Source organism: Dermacentor variabilis, chromosome 7 (genome assembly GCF_050947875.1).
Source record: "Dermacentor variabilis isolate Ectoservices chromosome 7, ASM5094787v1, whole genome shotgun sequence".
NCBI lineage: Eukaryota > Metazoa > Arthropoda > Arachnida > Ixodida > Ixodidae > Dermacentor > Dermacentor variabilis.
Window position 1 is genome coordinate 142,124,299 of NC_134574.1, and position 27,477 is coordinate 142,151,775.

General features: G+C 45.7%; 2 protein-coding genes across 2 annotated transcripts; one reads left to right on the forward strand and one right to left on the reverse strand.

The window, feature by feature from the left end:
* Positions 1–855: 855 nt before the first annotated feature.
* Zip102B (Zinc/iron regulated transporter-related protein 102B) lies at positions 856–13,225 on the forward strand. Its single transcript, XM_075699475.1, has 7 exons — positions 856–1,145; positions 1,357–1,462; positions 2,834–3,073; positions 4,847–4,924; positions 5,862–5,947; positions 7,260–7,394; positions 9,541–13,225. Exons 1-7 carry the CDS (start codon positions 1,050–1,052, stop codon positions 9,790–9,792), a joined length of 993 nt encoding a protein of 330 aa, XP_075555590.1. The 5' UTR covers positions 856–1,049; the 3' UTR covers positions 9,793–13,225.
* Pnn (desmosome associated protein-like protein pinnin) lies at positions 12,416–27,457 on the reverse strand. The gene is made up of 9 exons (XM_075699474.1): positions 27,327–27,457; positions 26,912–26,986; positions 25,719–25,784; positions 23,977–24,034; positions 21,858–22,043; positions 20,938–21,093; positions 18,603–18,741; positions 16,974–17,363; positions 12,416–14,390 (listed from the first exon to the last, which is right to left on the reverse strand). The coding sequence occupies exons 1-9, from the start codon at positions 27,443–27,445 to the stop codon at positions 14,170–14,172; spliced, it is 1,410 nt and encodes a 469-aa protein (XP_075555589.1). The 5' UTR covers positions 27,446–27,457; the 3' UTR covers positions 12,416–14,169.
* Positions 27,458–27,477: the final 20 nt, after the last annotated feature.

Consider the following 27,477-nt stretch of genomic DNA (forward strand, 5'->3'; position numbering starts at 1 on the left):
CCTCGGTGCGCGTAATGTAACAGCTAGGAGACGGAGGTTGCGCGCGTGCATCATTAAAGAACACATATATGTTCCGTGACTGTGTCCCCTCTTCACTTTTTACATGCTTCACTGCAATACTCTTGGGTGTGCTTCACACAAGTCTACTGCGACTTCAGGACGCCGATTTGTTCAACCTATCTTGCGAGGCAGGTACGTTTATAACGCTTCGCAGCATTTCACCACACTTACTGAATCAATTTCGTTTGTTCTTTTTAATTTTCTTATGATAGTGAGTAGCAGAGCTGATGCCGCGTCTTAACCGCGTCAGGAATGGTAAGCGTGTATGCAGCAGGCACGGCGGCACTGGCTCTTTTGCATTATTTGTCTAATTAAAATAATGCCGGCGATGATTAAATGAGCTGCAGCAAAACTGTAAAAAAGTAGTAGTAATGCTGTTCCAATCCAATTTCGATGTGCTCGTCGCGGGTTTACTTTCTCGGTTGCTGACCTTAGATACGTATTTCGGCTGTTTTCGCGGTCGACACTTTAGCATAGCAGACGACGCGACGAAACAGGCAACCGAAGAGTTGCGCCGCTATGGAGTGATTAAGCTGGTTTACGTTTGGTAAACCCGCACTTCTCTACGCTTTATACACTGCGATTTATCAAATACAGTATCGATTATCAAAAAAACACTTTTGCCACATACGCGATCTTTTTCGCAATTGAGCTGTCCATCATATCGCAGCTGTATGAAAACAAAGCGGCTCGGGCGCGAACTCGTCGCTTCCAAGATACCTGTCAGCGCTGACGCAAAACCTTTCTTAAGCACAAAGAAAAAACATTGTTGGGTTTCGCAACGTGTCGAGGCGCCGCAACGACGCCGCTGGCACTAGACCACCATGTGCATGATGGCCGCCTAGACGAAACGTATGTTGCCGATAGGACAGGGGAGACGATTCAATCGCGGTCTCCGCAGACCCGTAATTATTTGCGTGCACGATCCCAAAATGCTAGCTTCCGCTTGCCGCGTCTGTTGATCGAAGGCTCCACACTCGACGACTGCGATGGCGGACTTTGTTATGTTACTAGCGCTGGCTGGCGCGATGTTCGTTGGCAGCTACATGAGTGGTATGGTTCCGTTGTCGGTTCCTCTGACAGAGGTACGTACGTGTTTTTTTCTGTTTGATCGCACCGCTTTAGCGAGCGGGCAGTGACTCTTTTAGCATTTGAACTTTTCGTGTGCTGCTTCCTGAGGGCAGAACGAGGTTTTGAGCTGGACCGACGCTGGGGTAGCGAATTGTGTCCGGCTGCTGGCGAGCCCGCGAACACCTGCTGATCTCCGATCGGTTTGTTGTTGTTCCCTCCACGCAGGCTCGACTACACTTGGTCTCTGTGTTCGGCGCCGGGCTACTAGTGGGCACGGCGCTTAGTGTCATCATCCCCGAAGGCATCAGCACGTTATACCTAACGGAGATCAGTGAGTACGACCTTGGACTGCGTGGCTTGTCGCAAGACGGCCCGCGTCAGCGGAACGCTTTCGGATGTAAATCGTATGCCGTCGTCGTCTGCTACGGACCACTATCTTGGAATGAAACGATGTGAACAAGATTGTGTAATGCCACCGCCAGAAGGACGACGGTGGGCTTCACTCTTGGCGCCTGCCTGTCTTCTGTAATATCACGCTATAGCTGTTGAAGCGCCGGAGCTGCCAAGCAGAATAGTAACGCGCTACCTGCACAAAGGTGGTAAAAAAAAAAAAGTTGTAGCAGGTTGTTCTTGATAAACGTTCTTGAATTAGTTTAATCTGTTGCTTCTGTAGTCCGGATGCGTTTAGTAAATTTCAGTGTTGCAAAAGAGGCTCAGAGCACACATACCCGTGATTTCACGTTTTCTTCTTTTTTTTTTTTTTGTAGTCCCGTAATTTTCTTATGCTGTTTTTGGACTCCACTGTTACAGTTGTTCACGACTATTATGGTTGTTGTTGTTGCGTATGGCTACAGTGGTCAAATTCATTCATTGAATGCATTCATTTGTTGCCAAAAAAGAAAGTCAATCACTTTTCATGTGGTGGTGCTTCAGTAATGCCTTCAAAAGTCATTCCCCCCATCCCTTTATATATAAGTATTCATGCTTATTTTAGTTAATTGAAAGTGAATGACCAAATGAGATATTTTTGTGAAAGCTTGCTATCTTCAGAAAGTTGAGCTGTTTTTTAAGCAATTAACTGTATTGTCTAACAACTTTTCGACTTTCTCACATACTATAAGGAACCAGCGCTGGACAGGAGGAACTACAATAGTGCTTACGGGCAACTAAAATATTTTAACGCTGTCTGCAGAGACTGCAGGAAAATGACAGAACATTTTTTAACAACAGGTGCGTGCCTGTATCGAATTGGACATGCCATTGCGAATGCCCTGTGCGTTAAGCTGAACTCTATCCACAGGCAACTTACACCTTTGAGTAGTAATTCCCAAGAGATCCGGCATCAATACACTATCATGTAAGACAGCAGTGCACTGTTTTTCACTGATATACAAAAGTTTATGGAAAAAATAAGACAGACCAAAAAGGTAATTGAAAAGTGCGATGCATTACCCGGTCAGCCATTCCACCCTACTTTCAGCTTTATAAGTGTAAGGCAGCATTAAAGCTAGCTCCAACAGTGATAACCTGACTTTATTATCCACATTGAAGCTGGCTTAGTCTCGTAATAAAGTTTCTTTGCTGCCTACACTGCCTTGCTGCTGGAGTGCCCTGTAATGACCAGTCGAAAGACAGCCTTTTAAGAGTCATGTGACTGGCAACAAACAGCGCATAATCATCTGCAAAAATGGCCCTCGTGCAGGGGAGCTTGTGCATGATGTTGGTGCGCATGGTGGTCAAAAGCCCGGTGACGCCACCCTGACCGCCGCCAGCGGAGTGAGCCACAGCCACTTGCACGACGACCTCCACGGCAAGCTCGAAGCGATGGACCCGCGGAACCTAGTGGGCATCACTTTGGTGCTGGGCTTCCTCTTCATGCTGCTTGTCGACCAGCTCATCTCCCAGCACAGGCACCACAAGGCTCTAGCAATGGCTGTTAGCGGTGCGTTGTCGTCGACAAGTTAATTTTCATGTCCTAGGCATGCCATCATGAACCCCCTTGCAGTGGCTCTGTAGCTGTGGTGCTCTGCCGCTGAACGTAATGTCGCAAGTTTGACATGTGACCACGGCAGCTGCATTTGGATAGGGGCGGAGCTTAAGATCTTAGTGTAACTGAGCTTGGAGTTCGCATTCAGGAACCCTGGATAATAAAGATTAATTTGGAGCCCAACAATGCAGTCAGTCTCAATAATCTGCAGGAGTGCGTTAAGAGACCGGAAGAGAAGCAGTCTGGATCAGATAGCTAGCGGGGACAGCCAATATTCTAGTTGACATTAGGAGAAAAAAATTAAGGAGCTGGGCAGGCCATCTAATACATAGGGCAGACGACCAGTGGACCATTCGAGTTAAAGAATGGGTGCCAAGGGAAGGGAAGAGTATTCAAGGACGGCAGAAAATTGGGTGGGGTGATGAAATTAGGAAATTTGCAGGCACAAGGTAGTAATCAGCTTGCTTAAGACAGGGGTAATTGGAGATTGCTGGGAGAGGGCTTTGTCTTGCAGTGCATATAAAGACTGATGGTGATGATGAATGCAGTGTCTCCCATCACACAAATCACACAAAAAAATTGCACTGAACTGCAGCTGTTTGTGCAACTTAATGTTCGTGTCTGTCTCAACAAGTCCGGCTGCCGTTGAAATGGTAATGGCCAACCAACCAGCCCACCAATAGCTGCTGACCCTTATCAGGCGTTGTGCTACCATGGACCGTGAAACACAAGGAAGTCAGGGCTCGTTAAATACGTATTCTCTCCCTTGCAATGAAAGAAGATATGTGCAGTGCGAAGCAGTAAATGAGATGGCCTCTCTGTCATCTCGTTCACTTTGCTTTTTACACCCTTGTTACAAAACAATAACACCACAGTAGACAAAACCAATGAGTGTCCAATGTTCATACTGGTCTATAGTGGACCGTTGTCAGACCAACATTGGACCTGCTTTTTAAGTGTTATTTAGGTTCCTGTTCTTGCCACTTTGTGCAACAGTGTGATTTCAGGTCGCAGGCTTAGTTTGGGGCCGGTGCCACCTTTTCCAACAAGATGCGCCGCAATGTGAAATGGCTTTTTAGTTATTATAATTAAGAGTTGTTTTCCTGTATGCTTTACAAAATTATGCAAAATATTGGTGCTATCTGGAGTCATCTGCAGAATATAAATTTTGTCTGGTTTAGACATTTTGAGAGGCGTTAACAGAGAGACCATTTTTTGTTTCCTCAATTTTCGTCGATTTTTGCGTAAGAAATTACATGGCCTAGATAAGCACATGCCTTTGACAGTCACAATGTTTGATATTTTTGGAAGTAAGCTGCAGACCACATTTAGATGGTGTGCAGTTTGCCTTAATCTTAAGCACAACAGAAATTTCATAACTACCCCTGAGAACTGAAGATCATGAGCCCCAGGTTGCTTTTCTTTGTCGAACTGCACAGCGACCACAATGGCAGTAGTAGTGGATCACTTTAATTAGGATCAAACATTTCAAGGACAAGATGACCAGTTATTTTTTTTCTTGTCGATTTGGCAGTTCTGTTTTACTGACAGATGTGTCTTAGTGCCGTCTGGTAAATGAAAATTTGGAAGCCCCCTTACTTACCTGTGCTTGAAAAGTGCGCAGTGCTAGGTAACAATCTTGCACATTCCTGACATCCTTCTCTCTCTCTCTCTCTTGTGTAACGTCCTGTTGCAAAATAAATTGGCTCTCTCCTTTCTCCTCTGCAGACCCTGAAAGCACGAACTCCGTTCACACGCAGGGACGCAGCTTCACAGCCACCCTGGGTTTAGTGGTCCACGCTGCCGGTTAGTAGATGTCACCACATGTGATTTCAACCAATCCTGCTTCGCCATACGAGTACAGTCACGCCATCATATCACAAATTATGAAATAATAAAATGAAGCAAACCGAAAGTCTTTCTTGCCGATATCAACATGTAACGAAAACATACTTCCAGCAAATATAGTGTAAAGCGAAAGTATTTTCCTGCCAGATGAAACTTCATTGCAAGGAGGTTCAATTGTACTACTTGTGCATAGCCACAATATTTTGGCTAGAGCTCTCGGACACTGCTATCTTATACTGTTAATGTAAGACCGTCATAGCGACTTCAGTGTACCAATCCAAATGCCAAGATGCTAAGTTGCTGAAATGCCAAGGTGCCAAGATGCTATGGCATGCAGCCCAGTTCTTAAAGACTCCCTAAGGGGGAATTTGCATGCATACATGCTCTTGTGTATGTACATTTGCACGCACATATGTATGTATGTATGTCTGGTGAGGGGGAGGGTTGGGGGCTGTACTCCCATAATATTTAGTGGCTAGCCCCGCTGGCCCACCCTCCACGAGTGCCCCCTGATGCGCCCACCTTGACAATTGCTGTTTGCATGTCTGAATTTTAGCTGTGTGGCTAAACAAGTGCTGGCACCTTGTTATCATGCGTCCGTGGTTATCTGTCATGTTTAGGGGGAGGGGCACCTACTCAATATTTCATGGCATATTCTCCCAACAGCTGTTACTGCACTCAATTCATATGGGCTTATTAGTAGGTCTATTTGTTTTAAGACAGGCACGATGACACGGGCTGTAGGAGGCACATTAGGTGTTGTATTGTGTGTGCCTTATATTCGACAAGGTGACAAAATTTAGCTTATTCTACATCTTAGCACTGCAAAAGCTTTTGTGGTCACGGCAAATTGCATGCAACAGGCAAATGTTCACTTCCGCAATTTTGCTTCCAGCTGATGGCGTGGCGCTTGGAGCTGCAGCGACAACATCTAACCTCGACACTGAGGCAGTCGTCTTCCTGGCCATAATGCTTCATAAGGTGAGAATATTTGTGCGATCTTTGTAGCACATGTTGCTCATCCTTAAAGTTGTTCATCGTTAACGCCTGTTCCTCGGGCTGACTGCCAATAATTAAGCTCAAGCAAAAATGAAACCACACACACACCGTTCAGATTGACCACACAGAATGCACTTCATTTCATCACCCATCAGTGTTGCCAGACTGCTGTATGCTTCAGCTTCAATATAACTGGAAACTTCAAATGCGAAATTTCTACCGTACTGAATGTGCTGAATTTTTGTCAGCTGTATGAAATGTGCGGTTTAACATGCAATGCATAATTCATGCTGGAAAATTTGGCGTCATGGCCCCTTCAAGAGAGCTCCGTGGGTCATTGTCATCACTGGCATGCGTATCGTCACATGGCAATGACATTGGCATTGCCATCATTGCCAGGCGTCTCCCAAATGCTGGGGAGACGCCTCCCCAGTATTTGGTAAACTCGTTCCTGCTAACCATTTGTGTATGTCTGCTATGTGGCTTGCTGTTACGCCAACTTGCGCCAACTTACGCCAATGCTAGAAAATTTGGCGTCATGGCCCCTTCAAGAGAGCCCCGTGGGTCATTGTCATCACTGGCATGCGTATCGTCACATGGCAATGACATTGGCATTGCCATCATTGCCAGGCGTCTTCCAAATGCTGGGGACACGCCTCCCCAGTATTTGGTAAACTCGTTCCTGCTAACCATTTGTGTATGTCTGCTATGTGGCTTGCTGTTACGCCAACTTCTAGTGCGCACACGACGACGAAAGTGTATTAACATTGACAGCTGCACTGGACAAAGAAGTATAATTTCACTTATGACGATGTGGCGAATAGCAGTCTTTCGCAGTTCTTATGCTGTGCCCGGCAAGTTTTGTATTTGCTTACCCTGTGATCAATAGCTGTAATACTTTATCCTCCCACCTCCTGGTGACCAACAGAGAGTTTTAGATTTTGCGTACGCAAGCCTCTTGGGTCCTGGCAAAACCTGAGCCGACATTAGGTTCTTAAGTACTCAAGCAGCTTGTGGCCCCTAATCTAAAGCTCCTGTGATGTTGGCCTTGAGGACACTCGACCATTATAGCAAAGTAATGGATATAACAAAATAAGCACCCCTTCATTCTCCCCCTTCAACTTCGCTACGCGATGTTTTACCATACTTATCTTTAGCCAGAGAGAAATTTCATTGCATTTGGCCTTTGACTTGATCCGTGAAACAGTATGTGGAGGGGTTTAGTCCGTATGAGAAGTACCATGTGCCGATCTCAACATGTCGATCTATGTCCACCATCTTGTTCTGTCCATAGGCACCGGCAGCGTTCGCCTTGGTGTCCTTCCTCATGCACGAGGCCGTGGAGCGCCCCACGATCCGCAAGCACTTGCTCATTTTCTCGCTGGCAGCACCGTTACTAGCCATCATAACCTTCCTCGCCATAAACAGAGTGAGAATTCGTTTTGTTTCTTCCGTGCACGATCCGTAAGTAGGCAAGCGCAGTAGCCACCACAGCCAATGTCAGCACCTAATGGGCATGACGTGGATGACGAGGACGCAAGGAAAGGAAACATAAAACATCACCCTTTGTTTCCTCATCTCATGTGCTCGTCTTCCACGCTACACCCATTTGTTTTTATGAACTTGTGCAAGCCGCTGTACTCGTCGGCAGTTTTTTTAACAGTTGAACCCAGTTATAGTGAACATGATTATTCCGCAAAGAGCAATTGTTATGTGAGCACTTTGTTGTTTAATAGTTATAGAGTCACACCGAAATAGTGTAATGAACCCAGATGCAGTGAATTCTGCTCTATATAGAACAAGCAGAACTTATTTAGCAAAATTTACGCAAAATAACTTGCTTAAAACTAATCGTACATGGAGATATTGAACTTTGAGTGCCTACAGCTTGCGTCATAGAACTGCCTGTAGTGGCTTTCTTTCTTTCTTTTTTTTCCCACTTTTGCTTTCCAAGCGTTCCTTTTTCATATTCGTGCCCGAGTATTTTTGATTGCATGTTTGAACATAACTAGGTACAGTGTAACACAATGCATAACCCGACAGAGAGCTAGAGATCCTGTCTGGTTGCTGTGTTTAGTTTAAATCTGCGCTGAGATGCTCGGGTCGGCACAAAGTGTTTCAGTACTGTCAAGCAGCTTTTCTCTATTGTGTGCAATGAACTCATCATAAATCTTCATAAATATTTGTTATATACAAGTCCAGATATATAGAATCACTTTATAATATTGAACCAGTTCATTATAACCGGGTCCGACTGAGTGGGTTTGATGGTATAAGTTTGATTGCAGTGCCAAGTGAGCAGTGTCTTTCAGTCACTCCCTGCTCAGCTAGCACATCAACTGGAGTTGAAGGGCATTTGCTGCCTGTCCTTTTGCATGCCGTGAAATGTTTGAACACTATGCAGTCACTATCTGGATCACGCATATGAATAGCTTCCAACTAGCTAGCAAGGATTGCGAGCTAATGTTTGAAGGCATACTTTCAAATGTGTCCTCATTAATAATGGAACAAAGAAGTGCCTCTCAACTGTCCATAAAAACTTGCCTTCAAAACTTAAGGCCACCAATAATGTCATCAAGGTACAGCAAGTAACCTCGCTGGTAACACCTGCACTTATCACAAGGTAATACAAGTATCGGGGGTCATAAGTTGACATTTGTACTTGTAATAGTGCATCACAGTATTTGAAACAGGAAGGAGATCAGGTGCGCCTATACAGACCAGGATGCATGCAGCAACAGAAAAGTAATGCGAGAACTTTTGCACAAACTACCAAGCAGTTTGCTTGCAGCTTGTGCAACTGCGGAGAACAGCTGCTTGTAATTCTTCATCTGTTTTCTTTTTATGTTCCGATTTGTGCTTCAAGAGGTGCTGTTGAGGTGGTGCATTTGGCAGGGTTTTCTTTTCCTCTTCCTCCATATTTTTTCACTACCACAGTCCTCTTGTTGCGTTTTGTTGTCTTGAAGTAATATTTCTGCACAACCCTACCAACATGCAGTCATTTGTATATTGTAAACAGATGCTTTGGCTTTAAGAGTTATTAGATTGGGACAGGAACTGCCGCCAGTTTTATCGTGTGACATTAGACAGTATTTATACCGTGATTGGTATAACCGATGGTCATTAAGGGTTACAGACTGGATTCCAAGGGAAGGGAAGTGTAGCAGGGGGCGGCAGAAAGTTAGGTGGGCGTATGAGATTAAGAAGTTTGCAGGGACGACATGGCCACAATTAGTACATGACCGGGGTAGTTGGAGAAGTATGGGAGAGGCCTTTGCCCAGCAGTGGGCGTAACCAGGCTTATGATGATGGTACTATGATCTGCCTCGGTATCACCAGTCGGTGCTTAATAAAGCTGCCACACCAACCCGCAGGGCTTGCGTTTAGGTTGTCAGGTCAGGTGGCAGCGTGTTTTGCACATTTTCAAAATTGCTCACCTCAAAATCTGCATTATGCCCGATCCACCGCATTGCCCTGAATCGGGCAAGCTACGATATCTGTCGTACAGCTATCACCGGAAAGTAACCGCCTCTCATTACTGGCAGAGATGACAACATGGCGCTTTGGTGTTCCAGGGTGCCCCCCAGTCCATCGCGTCTCAGAACGCCACGGGAGTGGCGCTGCTCTTCAGCGCCGGCACGTTCCTCTACGTCGCCACCGTGCACGTCCTTCCCGAACTGGTGGTGCGTCACAGCACGCACCAGGCGGACAACAGAGGACGCATGAACACTCCGCCGAACGAGGGCTTCACCAGGACCGACGTGCTGGCCATCGTCGTCGGCACGCTTCTGCCCATGATCCTCACGGTCGGACACCACGGTCACTAGTCGTCGCAAGCTAGTCGTCTCGCCGTCGTAGTGCGACTCGTGCTCAACAGAGTGACTTCGACTGCTGGTCTGTGAAAGTGGCAGAGGAAAAAAGAAAAACTGCTTCCAACCAAGCAACTGATCTCTGCAATTTTTTGATCCGCGGTGGTAGCCGACAAACAACTTTTGAAGGCTGGCTGGAATTTTTTAAAACTATTTTTTATGGACGCCAAGGACGTCTCGTTACTCGCTAATTGTTCGAGTTGCACGCACTTTTCACGCGTGTGGAACACTGGCAAGATGTTGAACATGTGAAAGAAAGCGCACGGATTTCCACGTCAATGCCAATTCGCCGAGGGATGACGGGTTTCTGCAGCGACATCGTCGTTCGATCTTCGCGATATGCCGCTTGTAATTAGACAATTGTGCATTTGTGCAAGAACGTGTTTCCCAGTTCTTGTCCTTTTCCGGAGTGCTTGGACGCCCAGTCATGGCTGTACATTCCGTTCATGCGATGCGTGGCCATGGGGCCAACAATCGTACTTTCCACGTTATTTCTTGATTGTCTATGTTCTCGTGATGACGCCTGTGTTTTATTTCCCCTTTCTTGTACTGACTCACATTGGAATGTGCATAAAATGGCAAGCCATTGTGACAGTAAAACACGCTTATTTGTTGATAATTTTTTGCAGCGTTTAAAAAGAAAGAGATGGTTGCTCATTGTAACAAAGTATTCGTTATTTGGCATCACTCCGTCCCGTGTTTTTGGACTGACACGGTGTATGTGTGAATCATCCCACGGCAGCTACGTTTTGTTTCATTACTGCTTAAGCCGTTTGGTGTGGGACGACTTTTTCTTCCCACAAGATTGTTTACTAGGATGTGCCCTCATGTTTAAAAGGCAGATATTTTACAATGCAAAGAAGTGATATAGATATGAAGCTTCCTTTGTTTAAAACCAGAAATAAATGTACAAATCGTGAAGTATTCCTCTTGTTGTATTACTGCCTTACCTGCACAGGTGTCCTTAACTGCCACTATGCCCAAATCTCTTTATAGACAAACCGAATTTTGATGTAGGATGTTGCAAAGGAACTTGATTACTCATGTGAAAAGGAATTGTTTCTGACAAACGGTTTTCTTGTCCGTAGTCTTCTTCCGTTGTGGTTAGTATGACGCAACCAAATTGATTAAAACAATTTTCGTTTCGGTGTTGTGCGTTTTTTGTGTTCACAACTAGCAGGAGGTAGCGAAGGGGAACTGAAACTCTATGTCCCCATTATACCGGGGTTTGCAGCACAGCTATGCATGTGGTCTTGGAAGGAAGCTGTAGAGGGTAAAATTCATCTGCTGTGCCGTTCGCACCGTTGCCGTGGTGGTTTTCAACCCGGTGCAAAGGTACCGATACATTTTGGTGCATCTGGGACACTATTACAATCCATCTCATTTTGTGAAAACTGCGTGGAGTCGGATAAATGCTGTTCTTGTGCCCTGTGCTTTTGTCAACCTTAGATTAATCACTGCCTACCACTGGAGCTCGTGTTTTGAGGTAAACATTGAGAATCATTGTACCTGTACTGCTTCCAATGATATCTTACATATGTCTTATCCCACTGATATTTTTTTTTGTTAGAACAGTGGAACTCTGAGCATCAAAGAGGAGCATATGTTTTGTGAACAACATAGTTGCCCAGAAGACTCACTAGGGAGAACTCTGGTGCTAGTGTGTATGGGAGCAGCAAGCGTGGCGATTCTGCCAGCACGGGAGCGACGGTTAGCGCGTGTATTTGTCTAAATGTTGTCCGTCTGGCTTTAAAACTGCTTTTGCAACTTTGAAAACTGATCATTTTCAACAGCACGCTGCATTATAAGTGCAACTCTTCGCAGTGGGTGGTGTCCAAGTCCACGCCCCGGCAACGGCTCTCTCTGGGTAACAGAAACAAATCTCCGAGGCCATGCTTCTGCTGGCTGCCTGTGCCGGAAGCAACTGCGGCAGTCTGAAACGTGTCAGATGCTGCGTTCTGAAGCAACAAAGAAGAAACTTATTGCCCTCCTGCTCTTTGAGAACACGAAGTGTAATCAACAATGTGACAAGAACATCTGAAGCCACAAGCGCAAAGAATAAGGCAAATTCACGTACCTTGTGCCACCCATTATTGCCCAATTACTAAAGTAGCTGAACAATTGCAGTGCCAGAGCTTTCTCTAGTAATCTTCTCTCTTAACTTTTCTCTACCTCTTCTCCCATGTCGAGGCCGCACCTCCTATTGCGTCATCACTCCAGTGACTCCTGCCCCCTTTCTTTTTCTGTCTCTTGTTTTCTTGCTGGGCTAAACACCTCCAGAGCCAGTTGCGCGCACAGTACACTTTACGGAAGCGCACACGGAAGTTGAATGTCATCTTGCACACCGTCGGAGTGCCTCCATCGAAAATAGCGTGCAGGCTTTCGTTAAGAATTTTCAGCCGTCCTTGTGGTGTAGATCAGTGCAATACCTTGCACACACGGTTATCACTGCGTGGTCTACACACCGTGAATGTCTGTCTGCAATGCCCAAATGCTGCGAGGAGCCCCATCAGTTTTGGAGCTCCTTTAAAAGCCACGCAGACCGGGGTGCTTAGGTTTACACAAACAAGGAGGCAATGCGGAACACAAGCTACACAATACTTTTTTTTTCTTTATTGTCAACATGTATGCACGCTAGCTCAGAGAAGACCAGAGAGAGAAAGAGGTCTCTGGCCTTCCCCTAGAGCTTCAGTTCTGTACACAAGTGAACCATGAAAATACTCTCACAACGGCTACAGTCAACCTGCGATGAGAGACAAATTCTGCGCTGCAACTTAGTCGACAATGCACCAACGGTTGCACACATGTGAACTCCAACATTGAGCGTTTCTGTTTGTCATGACTGTACACATAAATGTTGAAGATGTTCAAAGCCTATGAACAGCCCTTGCAGAACAAACCTGTGCCAATGTTGGTTGAAGCACGACAGCTGCACTTCAGCCTTTCAATAAACATAGGTTACATGAACTGCAGAGTGTGTCTCCTGCTGTGTTGAACACTGCACTTATGAAGGTCACCCGAAACTGAACAGTGTTACTGCAATAAATGTGGCGAATTTCCGAGTCAGCACAGCTGCATTAAAAAAAAAAAAAACAATGTTGTCTGTCAGCATAAGAAGAACAACAGGCTAACAGAAGCTGGAAACATTTGTTAACCGACTCAATATGCTGAACCTTGTCAGTTGAAAAAGGGTTCTATGTGCACAATAACTAGCTGCAATCCATTTGAACGTGGTTCCAGCCGTTAACTTAAAATTGTAGTCCCACCAATAATAACAGGGATATTAATGTGACTTAACGAGTGAAATGTCGAGTGATGCCAAGTACTGCACCCTCCTGTACCAAAATTTAGAAACTGCTCAAAGCAAATAAAGTACTAGAAAAAAAAAAAAGCCGAGGCACGCTGAATTCGAGACAAGTGTGTCCCATTATCTTAAGTGAAGTCTCTCAGCCGGAGGTAGATGGTGTACTCAACGAACCAAATTTGCAGCTGCTACACCAAGTACAGTTACTAAATGGCTGACTCTTCTTAAGCTTAATGGCCACCCACTGTGAGTGTAATGACCCCACATAGTAAAACTTGCAACCTGATGCGATGTGCTAGTAAAAGTGACAAGACTCGAGTAATGTGAGGATGACAATGAAACTGTGGGCAGATGAACCGTGTGCTGCTACGAAAGTGAAAACTCTTTTAAGTGCCATGGCACAGAGCCTATTAAGATTGTTTTATCACTTCAACACTGAAATTACTTTCTGAACTGAACATGAATGCAATGGCAACAAATTAAAGGTAAGCAAGAACTTCAGCGCAATGTAAAAAAAAAAATAATAAAAAAAATAAAAATAAAAAAGACCTGCCCAAACTAGAATGACTAACCATTACGATCTATAGTGCGAATGACTCAGCAGCAGAATGAATGCACACCACAAGCAAGTTGCGCATCTACGTTACCTTTGCCTTCTAATTCCATGTAATCTACGCTAGAGATCGCACTGTTCAGAGTTCATGAATACACTCACCAGCTCTCTCTCTCTCTCTCTCTCTGTATATATATATATATATATATATGTATGTGTGATCTTTTGAACAGCCAAGTGCCGGAGATACAGCGTTCCTGTTTCCCAGGTGCCGAATATGCACTATGACCTCCAAGCCTTGTGCAAGACACGGTCGTGCAACCTGTTTTTCTTTTCCAGGGGTCGGTCGAAGGGGGCGGGCGGTCCACGAGTCCCTGCTCAGTTCGCAGCAAAGGTCCCCGAAGCACTAGCACCGCTGCCGAGTGGTGCAAATGCAATGCCTGTACAGTTGATCAGACTCCGCAAGAGGCAGCGGAGCTCATTCGTCGTAGATGGGTTCAAACTTCTCGTCTCCTAACACATTGATGCTGGGAGGTTCAGGGGCTGCCGGCGTCGTCTCTTCCTTCGGTGCACCCTCTTCCGCTTTGGCCTGCTCCTCCGGTGCTGCGTCTGCCGCAGCATCGGCCTTCGCGGTCGACTTGTCTTCAGAAGGCTCGGTGCTCTCTGCGGATTCCGGGTCAGCGGCAGCTTCTTTAGCCGCTGCAGGGAAACAGTTGTCATGCTTACGATCAGCACCAGTCAGCAAAAAAATATATATATTTTTTTATGGAACACCGAGTGAGAGAAGATGCAAAGTTCCTTTGCAAGCCCTACTGCTAGTGACACAGACAGCATGTGCCCGCCTACAACACACGTCATTCCATTTTGTGGAGCCTTTCATCATCATAATCATCATTATTATTAGTGTCCAGGACAAGTCTTTATCCTGTACAGTGTTGTCCTGTCTGTGTGTGTGATGCCGTGCCATTTTACTTAGTAAGCAAATGTTTTCCTTCAATTTATATAACATAAAGTACTACGAATCTTACTTTGTGTAATTGTCCGATGCTTCGCTGTAGCTACGACTGTGTCACCTCTTGGGCGAAACTGTGATTTCTTTGAGTACCGTAATGTCACGTGCCGTAAGAATGCCGAGGAAAGACACGCGGGAAGCCGAGACCAAACTGGAGCGAGCAGATCAGTGCACACCCTTCGCTCCCATCCGGCTTAACCCTTTGACGGCCAATGCTGCAAATATACGGCGCTCCAAACAACTCTCAAATGGTCGATGTCGTATATTTACGGCGCTTCCTAAGGACGGGAAAATTTTTTTCAACTCTTTGTTGCCCAGTAAGTGCTGCCACCCTGTGTAGATACAAGTAATTTTTTATTTGCTCCTTAGTCTCTTGCTTTTCATTCCATGGCTTCCTTAAGTTGGCATTTCAACAAGCGCTTGCGCATCCACGCGCACGAGGGTGGGCGGTGGTTAGTTTTGGTTCGGTCTCGCGGGCTGTTTTTGTTATTAGCACTCCTAAAAACTGATGTCTATCTGGTTGATAAACTATGGGTCAGCTCTAGATGCTGGCCTGTCTGTCGCTCACAGAGGTGCGATTACATCTATTCACAGGTATGCGCTGGCGTACACAAACGATGCCACCGTACGCAAACGATGCAGCCATGCCTGCGTTTCTTTTCTCGAGACTCGGCTCACGAAAACTCATTGCCCCTCGTTGGCAACGGAACGAAGGATTACTGCAAGTTTTTTACTCTTTTTTTTTTCTGACAAGCGCAAAACCATTGAGTTTTCTTGCATGCGCTGACCCACATGGTTCAATTACGCTATGGGCGAGCGTGCTGGTTGCTCTGCTAAAAGTGAGTCGAGTGGCGATTACTTCGATCCAGACTAGTACCCAAGTGCCAAATAGGGATATATACTCCAGTGTATATACTTTCTTACTGTTATTATAAGTACTTACGGAAGCCCATCTATATTCATGAATAAACAATGCATGTTTGCCTATGGAAAACATTTTCTTTTTGTCACTTTATGATCAATCTAAAAAATTTGCAGTGACCTTCTTCTGAAAAAATCTAAGATTTTAAGTCTGCAATATAAATATTCAACCCTGAGGGGTCTCACTTGGCAAAAAAATATCTACCCTTGAAGGGCATGCACTTGATCATCTTACTGTGTAGATTTTCCTACAATAATAATAATAATAACCTAACCGTCATTGGAAAGATGGTTAGTACATGGATATGTCTGATCCTCCAAGCTTGCAGCTTCAGATGTTTGTGTGGCTTCATTTATTACGCCGTATTTGCTTTCACCTGTCCAAATTTCAAAGCAGTCTATACTTCCTTCTGAATGCAGAAGGCTCTGCCAACAGGCAGATTCACTGGTAATTGCAGTGGCTCCATTTGCCCATGCATGCATGGTGTAGTGGTTTTAAATATCGGGCTTCTGTGCTAGAGGTCCTGTGTTCGAATCCTCAAGCTGGACAATTTTAATGATGTTTATTAAATTATTTATAACTCAGTACTCTTTGAGATGTGATCAGCTTGCAAAGTCACAGAGCCGTTTTAAAGTCATAAAGATGAAATTTAGACAAACCTATGTGTTAACCATCACGCTGGCTGTACCGCCCTGCTTTGCGGCTTCCCTTAGACATTAGTGCCACAGTTCCCGCTAGTAATTGTATAAAGCTATATGCATTACTGCGCGCTCGATCCCATCATATGCAACATTGGTCATGTGGGAGGATCGTGCACATCAGGCCACCATCCCTCTCGGCACACCCTCGCACGTTTTCACCCGTGCCCATAGCAAACGGTGTGCGAGGCACAATCTTATCACACTTGGGCTTCATAAGAAACCTGCTTCATTATCAAGGGTAAGGAACCTGATAAGGAACTGCTTCAGTGAGTATGATGATGGTGGACCAGAGTTGACAGCTACAGAAAGCTATCTTTCATGGCCCAGTGGGCTGTGGGATATTGTGCTGGCTCTGGCTTACTCAGCGGTGACTCACCAGGTGGGATACGTTAACCATCACAGCAGGCATGGTTATAATCGAGTAATTTCGACTCCCCCTTCAACTTTAATAGGAAGTTCTGGAAATAGTGCACCAAAGCGCCATTCTGTACCCAAAGCCCCACACTGCTTGCAGTTTTTAAACACCTTTTCGCATTCCTTTGTACCTACCCCCAGCGATTTATGTCCCATAACTTTAGGTGCACAGACCTAAAGCTCCCTATCATAATGATGTTTTGCCGTGTACGATTCTGCTCGACTTGGCTCACCTGCCGATGCGGCCTGGTCGCCAGCGGACTCCTCCTTCGCAGCTTCCTCGGGCTCCGTAGTGTCCATCGGTTCTGCGCCTTCGCTACTGGCCGTCGCCTGTTCCGTCACCTCACCACCGTCTGCGGGGTCGGACTTCTCTTCTCCGGCATGATCGTGCTCCTCCACTGCTGCATCTGTTGGTTCCGCGCTACTGTCGCCAACACTGCCTTCGCCATCCGCAGCAACCTGCTCTTCGTCTGCGGACTTGTCCTTGGCAGGGCCCCTGTTCTCTTTGTCCCGGTGGATTTCCTCTTCTTCTTCTTCGCCTGGATGTGCATTCTCGCGGTGGTAGAGTTCATCGATTGCGTCCAGCTCTTCCTTGACCTTTGCGCGTCGGCTCTCGATGATGGCTGCGTGGGAAAGGAACGTGGGAAAGGAAAGTTAGGGAAGAGAAAAACAAGCAGCCCTGATTACACAACAAAGACAAGTTGATGATACGTCTCAAAATCTTGTGTAATACAAGTTTGGAACATAATATGAGAGGCAATCTTAAGACTGAAATGAACCTTTTCGGTGTCAGATGTTGTTCGGAAGAGATGCACCCCCAGTTCCAGGTTTTTTCCCTCGGATATTATAAAACAAACGCAACGGTTTATTTTTGGTCATGCAGAAGGTGAGAATGACACGGAGAATGGCAAATGCACCCTTCGTATGGTCTTCACATTGTTATCTTCCTTTACTGTCTCCTACCTAGTTTCGTTTTGACGCGCAAGTGGAAATGTGCCAGAATGACACTGAATGGGTAAAAAAATATAATAATAATAATAATGTATGTTAACATAATATGCCTAGAAAGAAAGTCCAGGAAATGCTTATAAATTCTTTAAGAAAACTTCAGTACCCAAATATAACACAGGAATGCAAACTTGACATGCCAAAATCTCTGCAGCCTGCCCTAACTTCTCTAAGAAAGAACTTGTATAATATGCAATATGTTTAGGTAGCCTAGCTTGAAATGGAAAAAGAAAAAAGAAAAGTCAATTTGGTCAGGATGCACAACACATGCACAAAACAGCTAGCAGCCCATCTGGGTGTCAGAATGAATGCTAAGGGAAGACAACAGTTAGTTGGGGGCAGTAAAGAATCAAATGGACTGTGTGAAGAGTGTTGTATTTACTAAACTGAAATGCGCACTCCCTTCCGAGAAAAGTAAGCCTCAAAGGTAGATGCTCGTAAGAAAATCGCAGAAAATTATGCAAATACAGTTGAACCTTGTTGTAACGAAGTTGCATCCAACATGAAAATACAGCGCAACCTTGTTAAGCAGGTACATATTAATGAGGCTTTACTGTACCTTCACTATACCTGATATTCGTTATATAAGCAAACAGCTTGTACACGCTGATGTCGATGGGAAACATTGCAGATTTACTTTGTTATACCTAACAATTAATTGTATTGGAGCTCCTAACATCAGTACAACTGGATTTGTGCTTGTAATGCACTGGGCCCATCTTGAATGACGTGCATTGGGGGATATTGGTTATGTATGCGTGTGGTACACCACGCAACAAATCATTAACAAGCAGCTATATCTGGCAGTTAAAAAAGGCGATTAATCCTCCAGTATGTAGAGGCACCACACCCACCGAGGATGCGTTTCTGGGATTCCTTGAGCCGCTTCTGCGTTTCCGGCGTGTGCCTGGCCGGTTTGAACATGATGTGTGGCTTGGTCCTCGTGTGGATGAAGTTGAGCAGCAGTCGCTGGCGAGCCTCGGCTTCCTCGTGCTGAGAGAGGGCATGGAGAAAAAAAGGAAGCATCTCTGTCACCGTAAAGGAAGCATGTGAAATTTGACAAGACAATGAATAGTTGCAGTGATCCAGTTAGCGTTTAGTGACGCAGCACTCAGCTGAATCCGACTAATCATCATCATCATCATCATCATCATCATCATCATCATCAGTCTATTTTATGTAATGTCCACTGCAAGACGGCCTCTCCCAGCTATTGCAAAGTTCCCCTGTCCCGTGCCAGCTGACCCAACCTTACGTCTGCAAAATTGTTAATTTCATCACACCACCCAGTTATCTGCAGTCCTCGACTGTGTTTCCCTTCCCTTGGTACTCTAATACATTTGAGCCTCGTTATAAAGAAGTCTTAACTGACAAGAAAATACCTTCGTTATATCCGATATTCATTATAAGCATATATTTGCTACCCAATGATATTGGTTAGGAAGTTTTTATGTTTCTTCGCTATATCCCTCTTCTATATGGCATCTTGGGCTGCCATTTTCTTTCCTGTATGCAGTTTTTAGAATATTGCATGGCTCTGTGCTTAAACACCATCACCAGGCCCTGTAGCAAATATTGCTTACATGCTAGAAGTTCTTACGTGCCGTGTAAAGTGTGTTCTACCGCAAGTATATTTTTTAATTGCTTCATTAATAGCCAAGACAGAAATATTTGAACTGTCACCAATGCATAAGGAAGTGAGCTTCACTGCCAAAACACACTCTCCACTTGACCCGTCTAGCCTCCGCAAGTGAAATTCATTCCCTGCATTCTCCAATAACGGTGCCGAAGGACTGCGTCATGGGCCCCGCCTTATTTTGTTGCTGTTACATTGGTCTCGTTTCGAACTGCGCGTGATTTTGCGCACTGTGCACAAGAACATGCGACTAGTGATATGATAAGTCAGTGCAACACAAGCATTGAGGCTCATGCAAGCAGATCAAAGAGCACAATCGTGTGCTGGACCCTGGTACTAGAAACACAAGCACACTAAACAGAAGTACGTCCCTCTTGCTACGGCACATAGTGAAGCCAAGACTTGCAGACAGTCGAGTTGTAGAATTTACTATTTCTCAAACCTTTAAATCATCTAGTGAAGCAAAAGGTTCAACGAATAACTGATGTTGCCTTGAATAATTCTCGAAGTCACTTGTCATGGTAAGTGACATTTCAGCAATGCGAATTACCGTATCTATTCAAATCTAGGCTGATAGTTCTTTTTGAAATACTCATATACCAAACTCTAGGGTTGGCTTAGGATAGAGGGTTTTAAAAAATGCGCCAGTTTGTAATTGGAAATGATAAATCTGAAGCATAGCTAGCGCCATCTGGAAAAGTCAGTACCGCAGCCGCTATTAGCCACGCCAGTAGTCAACTGAAGTAAACGAGCGACATCGCTATTTTGACTTGTGTCGTATTGGCGTGCGGCGTGGACCACAGCATCGCATTATCGTAATGGCACTAAACAGGCGATGCCGCTACAGTGCCGCAACTAGGAGATGACAGCGATAAGGAAAATAAGCGTGCGATAACAGAGAGGAACTGTTCACAGAGACCGCGCCGCGTTTCGATGCGTGCGAGCAGTGCCGCACTGTCCGCGCATGCATGGGCGCGCATCCGTAAGTGTGCGTGTGGTCTGGGCTGTAGCGACGAAGCCAGCAATGACGATAACGTAGAGTGAGCTCAGCATGTTCATATTTAATAAATGCTGTTTTCATTTTTGTGAACGCTGTCCTCACTTTTTTTGTTCGGCCTACATTCGAGGCAAGTTTTTTCGTTTTTTTCTGGATTCGAAACTTCGGGCGTTGGCTTCAAATTGGGGCTGGCCAAGATTCGAGTAAATACGGCACGTACCGTAGGTGCGTTTATGCGTTTGACCTTGACTGTCCTGCTGAGAGGCTGAGAGCGCGGCTTCCTTGAGAAGAAGAGCGTGCGGCGTTTGGTTTGAAATTTGAGCTGCTTTTAGTTGTGGTGCGCATCAGTGCAATACCTTGCGGACACGATCATCAGCAGCGATTGTATACGCTGTGCTTGTCTGCTTAAAATGGCCTAACCTGGCGAGGGGCGCTTAAAATGACTGTCACAAACGGAATCGACCTTTCGTGGTATTTGACGCGATGTTCCTAAAATTGCAGAAAGAGCCATACTTTGTAAACAGCGAAGCGAACAACGAGGTGAGAGCCCACTCACCAGGCGGGCCACCTCCAGCTTGAGCTCCAGCCGACGCAGGCCCTGCTGTTTCTGGCGCCGTGCCAGGAACAAGTCCTGCCGTTCCTTGCGCAGCTCCGCCTTTTCGCGCTCGGCCGCCTCCTCCAGCTTCTGCTCAATTTCAGCACGTTTCTGGGACTGCGTGGGAGGGGTGGGAGTGAGGGGGGTAAAGGAATACGTTGTGGTCACAAAATGATTCACTGATCGTGACGCAAATAAAATGACTTAGGGATGTACATTCAAAAAGAAAAAGACATTTTTCTCTTCAGTTTAACAAAGTCTGCTATGTTTATGAATACATGCTGTAAGCTACTGTAGTTACTCTAATCTAACGTGCACTTTCTTTCCGATAAAACGGGTCGAAAAATTGCGTGCACGTTAGAATAGAGTACGAGTCTAAATCTGCGTTACGATATCTCCATCGGCATTTCAAAATGGCTGCCTCGTACGTGCTTTGAGCCTAGATGCCATAGCTTTCTCCATGTGCTGTAGTACGTGCGCTTAGGCAATGATTTCTTTGGCTTAGGTTAGTGCACCATCTGTTTTCCCGTTTTCTGCGTTTGCTCAAACAGCATGGAAGTTCCGACTGCAAATACATGCAGAGTACATCACGATGCTGCAATTAAAAGCAAAGCGATCACGTGTGTGGAGACGGAACGAATGGTGGTCGTGTTTTTCTTTTTCTGCTCACAGAAAACGGGTGCGCGTTACAATCGAGGGCGTGTTACAATCGAGCAAATATGGCAATCGATGTGTATGCGAAATGCTCTTTCTTTTTTTTTATATAGCAGGTACAGAGGCTTCAGTTGGTGGCTGCTGCTACACCTTTTAACTCGTCTACATTTCTTGGCGTGTGTTTCATGAAAAATAAAGCACAACGTTGGGACAAGGGACAAACGCACCTGAACCTGGTCCTTGCGCTTGGTCTCCTCACTCTGGAACTTCTGCAGGGTGCCCAGCATCATGCCAAACATGCGCCGGTTGCGCTCCATGCACTTGCGGTCGCCCTTCTGCAGAGCGCTCACTTCCCGACGCGTCCGCAGCGACTCCTTGGCGGGTGCCGCCACCACCGAAGATTGGACGCCGCCCTGCCAATGGAAACAGTTCGCACATCACTAGGCATGAGCCTGCCGAATGCTTTGCTGAACTCGGTAATCACGCTTTACCGCGAGGAAGCGTACACCAAATGCAAGTTTAAAGATGTGCGTGAGGAAGTGCTAGGTATGGTACAGCTGTTACGAAGACAAGGAAATACCACATTTGTGGAAGGCCCAGACTTCTCTTTCTTTCCCAAACAGCATTTACATACATGGCATAGACATTACGCAAATCAGGCCTATGCCAACTTGCTTATGCAAGTGGCGCTTACTGAAACGTCTCTTCCAGATTTTAACTATCCAAAGTAGGGATGTAGGTCTTGCACAAAGAAATAACGGTAGGTGCTGCAGCTAATCGCAGCTTTGGGCTCAACTTCTTTTTGTTGATATGACAGGGAGGACCAAGTGTTCCTAGCATGACACAGACCCTGTAGCGCGGACGCAAACTGGAGTACATGAGATTGTGAACACATCGCAATGGCTCTGTGTCTATTGGTGTGTACTGCTATTGGGGCACAATGAACCCCAGGATTTTTGTTCGCTTGCTGTGTGGTGGCACGACTTCAGCCACAGCATAGCCGACGAAGACAATGAATGCCACATAGGACTAGCATGCTGTAAGAATACACAATCATGCTCAACCTCAGCGGCCGTTTCCTCCAGCTGCTCCCTGGACCGTTGGCAACGAGGTTGGGTGATTTATTTTATTTATTTACAATATTCAATGAACCACGGCCTCCAAGGCCCACTATGCACGCCGCCTCCAAAGTTTGCTATAGTAACACCAGTATATGCATAATTGAGCATACCACAGCATTAGCACTCAACGAGCAGGGTTTCAAGAAGAAAAGAGGCTTGTGTCAGTGTGTGTACCGTGGGATGACATGACGTCATGGAAAGTGTATCAATACGCTTGAACAAGCACAAAGTTAGTCTTTCTGCGGATTGCTCCTCGCAGAAAGGTTGCAAGCGGTGACCATACGGCCCAATGCTTAAAAGTGGGGTCGTGAATGGCGGTTGTAAACGATGCCTGCTGAAGATTGAACGTGACTGTGCACTTTATTTCACAGGAGTGGCATTATTTTCAGCTGATCACTTGCAAGGATACGATCACTCTTTGAGAGACTTCACATGACTAGCACTGAGTGCATCAGTGTCCATGGGTGTGCGTTTCCGGCCCTGAGCCAGGGCTGCCATATCCTGTAAATGCTGATGTGTCTGGTTCTAGTCACACAAAATTTCTAAAAAGTTTTTTTAGGGGAAAAATGAAAAGTGAACAACCGAGAAAGCATTCACAGGCTCAAAACATCTCGGCACTAGCGCTTACATTACAAAGAGAAAGCAGGGGATCAAATCGCATGTTCTAGCTTTGTAATGATAAAAGCTGGAACGCAAATCATGCGTTCCAGCTTTCCAAGGCACAAACTGAAAGCATACATGCCAATGTCCAAGTTAACTAGCAGGGAAAGACCAAACGAAGCCACGCCATTTGGAACGTGATCAAAGTGCCTAATGAGTGACACAAAATTTGTCGACAGTCATACACCTTAAAAGAGGGCAGAGCTGCCCCTTAAAGCTACACAAAACATAAAGGCGCACTCAATCAACTATTTTTAAGAACATCTGTAGGACACTTGCTGGAAGCTGCAGTACCCAAACACCCTGGTAGTTCTGCTTCCTCTCAGTCTCGGTGCAATTCTGCAAACATTCACAATGCATTACTGCCAAGTTTCTGTGCCATGAGCGTCATGCAATAGCATATGTTGATGACAGTTTCCTGCAGTGGCAGCTCTGCGTGATAAATGACCATCATCAGCCTACTTTAATGTCCACTGCAGGGCGAAGGCCCAGGTACACAGAAAAGCAGGCCACAAAAGCTGACTTGCACTAATCAATATCAGAGGCAGAAGACAACAGTTAATACCTTTCTTGGTAGCTCTTCCTCATCACCGCTGTCCTCTGCCGGAGCTTTGATTGGTGTCCTGCAAGAGTCGATTGTAAAGATTAAGTACTGCAATGGCTGCAGGACACAGGTGTGGCGGGAATATAACAGTATGTTATATAATAGACATTTCATCTCTCTCAAAAGTTAAGTGAAGGCTTTACTTCGAAGCCAACTTCAACTTCCACATCCAAAAATGCATGTGAAAAACACAAATTATCTTACTAGACAACTAGTGAAACAATCTGAATAGAATTTGTTGCATTAAGAGAGAAAGCTGAGTTCTACCGACCTTACTCAGCACCAAAAAAACGGTATTGCAGTATACTGTAAACAGCATCTGTTGTTAGAGCATCTGAAGCTGACACATTTTATGCACGAGTCAAAAGCTTACGCGAAACTGTTGAAATGTTTACGAGGGTTTTTCAAAATTCCTGCAGAGAAATTTGTGGTGTACATATTGCAGAAGTGTGTAACAGATACATTTTCTTTTGTATGCAAAAGCCCCCATAAGATTCAGTGCAGTGGATGCTGGGCAAACTATTCAGTACCCATGAATTTATAATTTTAGAGCAGAGGCGAAGTTTTCGCGTAGATCAGGAACAGTAACATCATGGTTATTAGTTTGTAGTGCAGTTACTTTTCATCTGCTATGCTTCTTATGGAATATAACTACATCTGATATATTCCAAATACAACTCGTAGATGGCAGGCTATGTCAGATCTCACGTTATTTGTGAACCTTTGTGCTTGTAATATGCAATGTAATATGTGCAAGTGCAACTGGTGCACTGTGGACCTTGTTTGCAAGGACGTGTCTCTCTGCTTGTTTGGTGGTACATAGGTACAGATCTGTGATATCCCACACATAATAATTATGTCACATTTCGTGAAATGGAATTATAAGGCTTAATATTGCAGCAAATTACTTCATGCATACATTCTGTATGTGATGCACCATTTTTTTTTTGCATACAAATGTCAGCACTGCCTGCTATGCATGAAATAGAGTGTAGCCAGCCTACACCTGAGGTAAACATGGGACGTGCAGATGATATGTCAAGCAAAATCCACACGAAGGATGGCGAGTTGCGAGGTGCACCAGTAGAGAGGTTTAGTGTGTCTGGTATTTGGGTAAATGCAAGCAGACTGGGCATTTTACCGGATGAGTGGCGGCGTAGATGTGAACAGCCTGCACGGTGCAGCCATCTGGTGGCGTACAGCTCAACCAGACAAACACACAGCTAATATTGCAGTAAACAAGTGTATCTTATGTTGCTGCTTTGTAAATTGTCGGCAGCAACAACATTACGCCACTGCCGAAAATTTACAGAAGCAGCGACATAGAATACACTTGTTTCCTGCAATATTAGCTCCATGTTTGCCTAGTTGATTTCTGTTCCACCAGGTTCCTGCACCGTGCAGGCCGTTCCTGTTTGCACAACCACTGATCTGGAAAATACCCTGCCCGCTTGCATTTACCTGTATACCAGACACACTAAACCTCCCTGTTAACATCATCAGCAGCTGTCTGTTTTTGAGTCTGCTGCAGCACAAACGTCTCTCACCCAGCGATCCCTAGACAGTTTTGTGCTGCATTAGCCAACTCCATATTATGTCTGCAAATCCCCTAATCTAATCACTCGATCTAATCCTCTGCTGCCCTCATGACTCTCACGAGCAACACCACCATGGGGGAACCCGTCAATCTCGTGCAGACGTACCGCAGCGGCGGTCCTCCGAGATTTCTCCGTTTTGCAGGAGGACCTCCTGTTGCAACACCCGGCTTTCTGCAATTGTTGATAAAAAGCGCATGTAATGAACCTTGCATGCTTGTCGGCGTGCACACACTTAACACTTCAACCTCAAGTCTATTTTTCTTATCGTACCACACTTATTGCACGCAATGTCCAGACTGAAAAAATGCCCCGCTTCATCTGCAGACTAAACAAATTGTATGTAAGCCAGCAAGCTGGCATCCAGTAGACTTGTAGCGTGCAAGCCTGCAGAGGAGTCTGCAATGCCTCAGAATAAACTTATGTAACTTTGACACATTTGTTGGCCAACCATCATAATTCGTTACAGAAGGGGATATTAGCCCTGCTGTTCCCCTTTTCTATTCCACTCACATATAAAATAAGGTAACTTGTTTCTGAAAAAAGGACTTCCCCTAACAACACATGCAGGCTGTTGAACTTTATGTTGGGAGCAGGACAATGGAAAGAGTGCAGTGCACAAAATTATGCGTTTGAGTGCCACAATTCAACTGCACCAGCTGAAAGCAGCTGATGAGCGCGGCTCGTAGCGGACAAGCGAAACAAAAACGAAAAAAAAGGAAGAAGAATTGCGGCCTAAGTGAGTAGAAGTTTCTGGTGATACTGGCACAAAAGTGTGGAGCGCGAACCACAATACGGGTAGCAGTCACACCACCAAATAGCAGGGCTACATTAATTACGCACAGTGTGGCGAGCCCACGGCGTCCGTATCGTTTGCGAAGCCCAGACTCCATCGCAGTAACAAAATTAAGCGTCGCTCGGGGAACACTTCAGCCGTCACTGCACGCAATTCCGTAAACTCTCTACTCCCACTCGCCAACCGGCATCTCAAAACTGCTCCGAGAGCTGCCAAAACGGAGAGCCCGAAATCTCGCGGTCACGCTCCTTCCCGGGACCGAACGTGTTCGCGGGCAGATTTATGGCTCGGCGTTGCAACTCCATTCTTAGCGTAACTCAAGATGTTCTCTTGTTGCTCGAAGAAGTAGACAAGCAAGTGCGAATTTTTTTTACAATCTGAAGGTAGGACGTCGCTTTTGTGAGAACTGTTGTATGGGAGCAGCTGTTACGGGCAGTTTCGACAGCGTTTTCCATGGCAACTCGTGCATGCACGCGTTTTTCAAACGATGCGTATCGGTACCCACTTCGTGAACCGTTCTCGTCCGCTTTGCTCGGTGGCAGCTCCTTGCGCAGGCCCTCCCGGACGGCGAGCTTGGTTCCTGCGAAAGGAAAACAAAAGACGCGTCGTGGTCCAACACATGCAGAGGCGACAAAATCGAGAGCGACGCCGCTGAAGGCCGTAGTACGCGATGTTCACAGATCTCCCGGTGAACGCCAGCCACACCGACCATTGTGCGCGCAGCTCAGGAAACCGACTCAAAACCTTGAGAGAGCTGCACAACGTCTCTCCTGCAGACGCTTTTGGGATATTGAAATAAGCCACTGCGAACCGCATCGCGCGATTTTCGCGGATCGCAGACGCCTGCGGCTTCTCGGTCGCCGATTTGGTTGCGAGCTTGTTGGCTCGATTTGCGGCGTACGACACAAACGTGAGCTTGCCTGAACTCCTCAGGATCTCGGCCTGTGAGCTTTTTGATGGTTTCATCCACATCCTTGAGACTTTTTTGCGCCGCTTCAAACTCGGCTTTCAGCTGCGAAAACACGTTCACTGCCGCCATCTTCAGATTTATTGTTTAGGACCGCAGCAATT

Excerpts from the sequence above, each read along its gene's own strand:
- Pnn (XM_075699474.1), bottom strand. The coding sequence starts at position 27,445 with ATGGCGGCAGTGAACGTGTTTTCGCAGCTGAAAGCCGAGTTTGAAGCG. Across the intron at positions 17,364-18,602 it reads ATCCCAGAAACGCATCCTCG|CCATCATCGAGAGCCGACGC; the intron begins GTGGGTGTGGTG and ends TTTCCCACGCAG. Across the intron at positions 14,391-16,973 it reads CGACCAGGCCGCATCGGCAG|CGGCTAAAGAAGCTGCCGCT; the intron begins GTGAGCCAAGTC and ends GTTTCCCTGCAG.
- Zip102B (XM_075699475.1), top strand. The coding sequence starts at position 1,050 with ATGGCGGACTTTGTTATGTTACTAGCGCTGGCTGGCGCGATGTTCGTT. Across the intron at positions 1,463-2,833 it reads GTTATACCTAACGGAGATCA|GGGAGCTTGTGCATGATGTT; the intron begins GTGAGTACGACC and ends GCCCTCGTGCAG. Across the intron at positions 4,925-5,861 it reads TTTAGTGGTCCACGCTGCCG|CTGATGGCGTGGCGCTTGGA; the intron begins GTTAGTAGATGT and ends TTTTGCTTCCAG.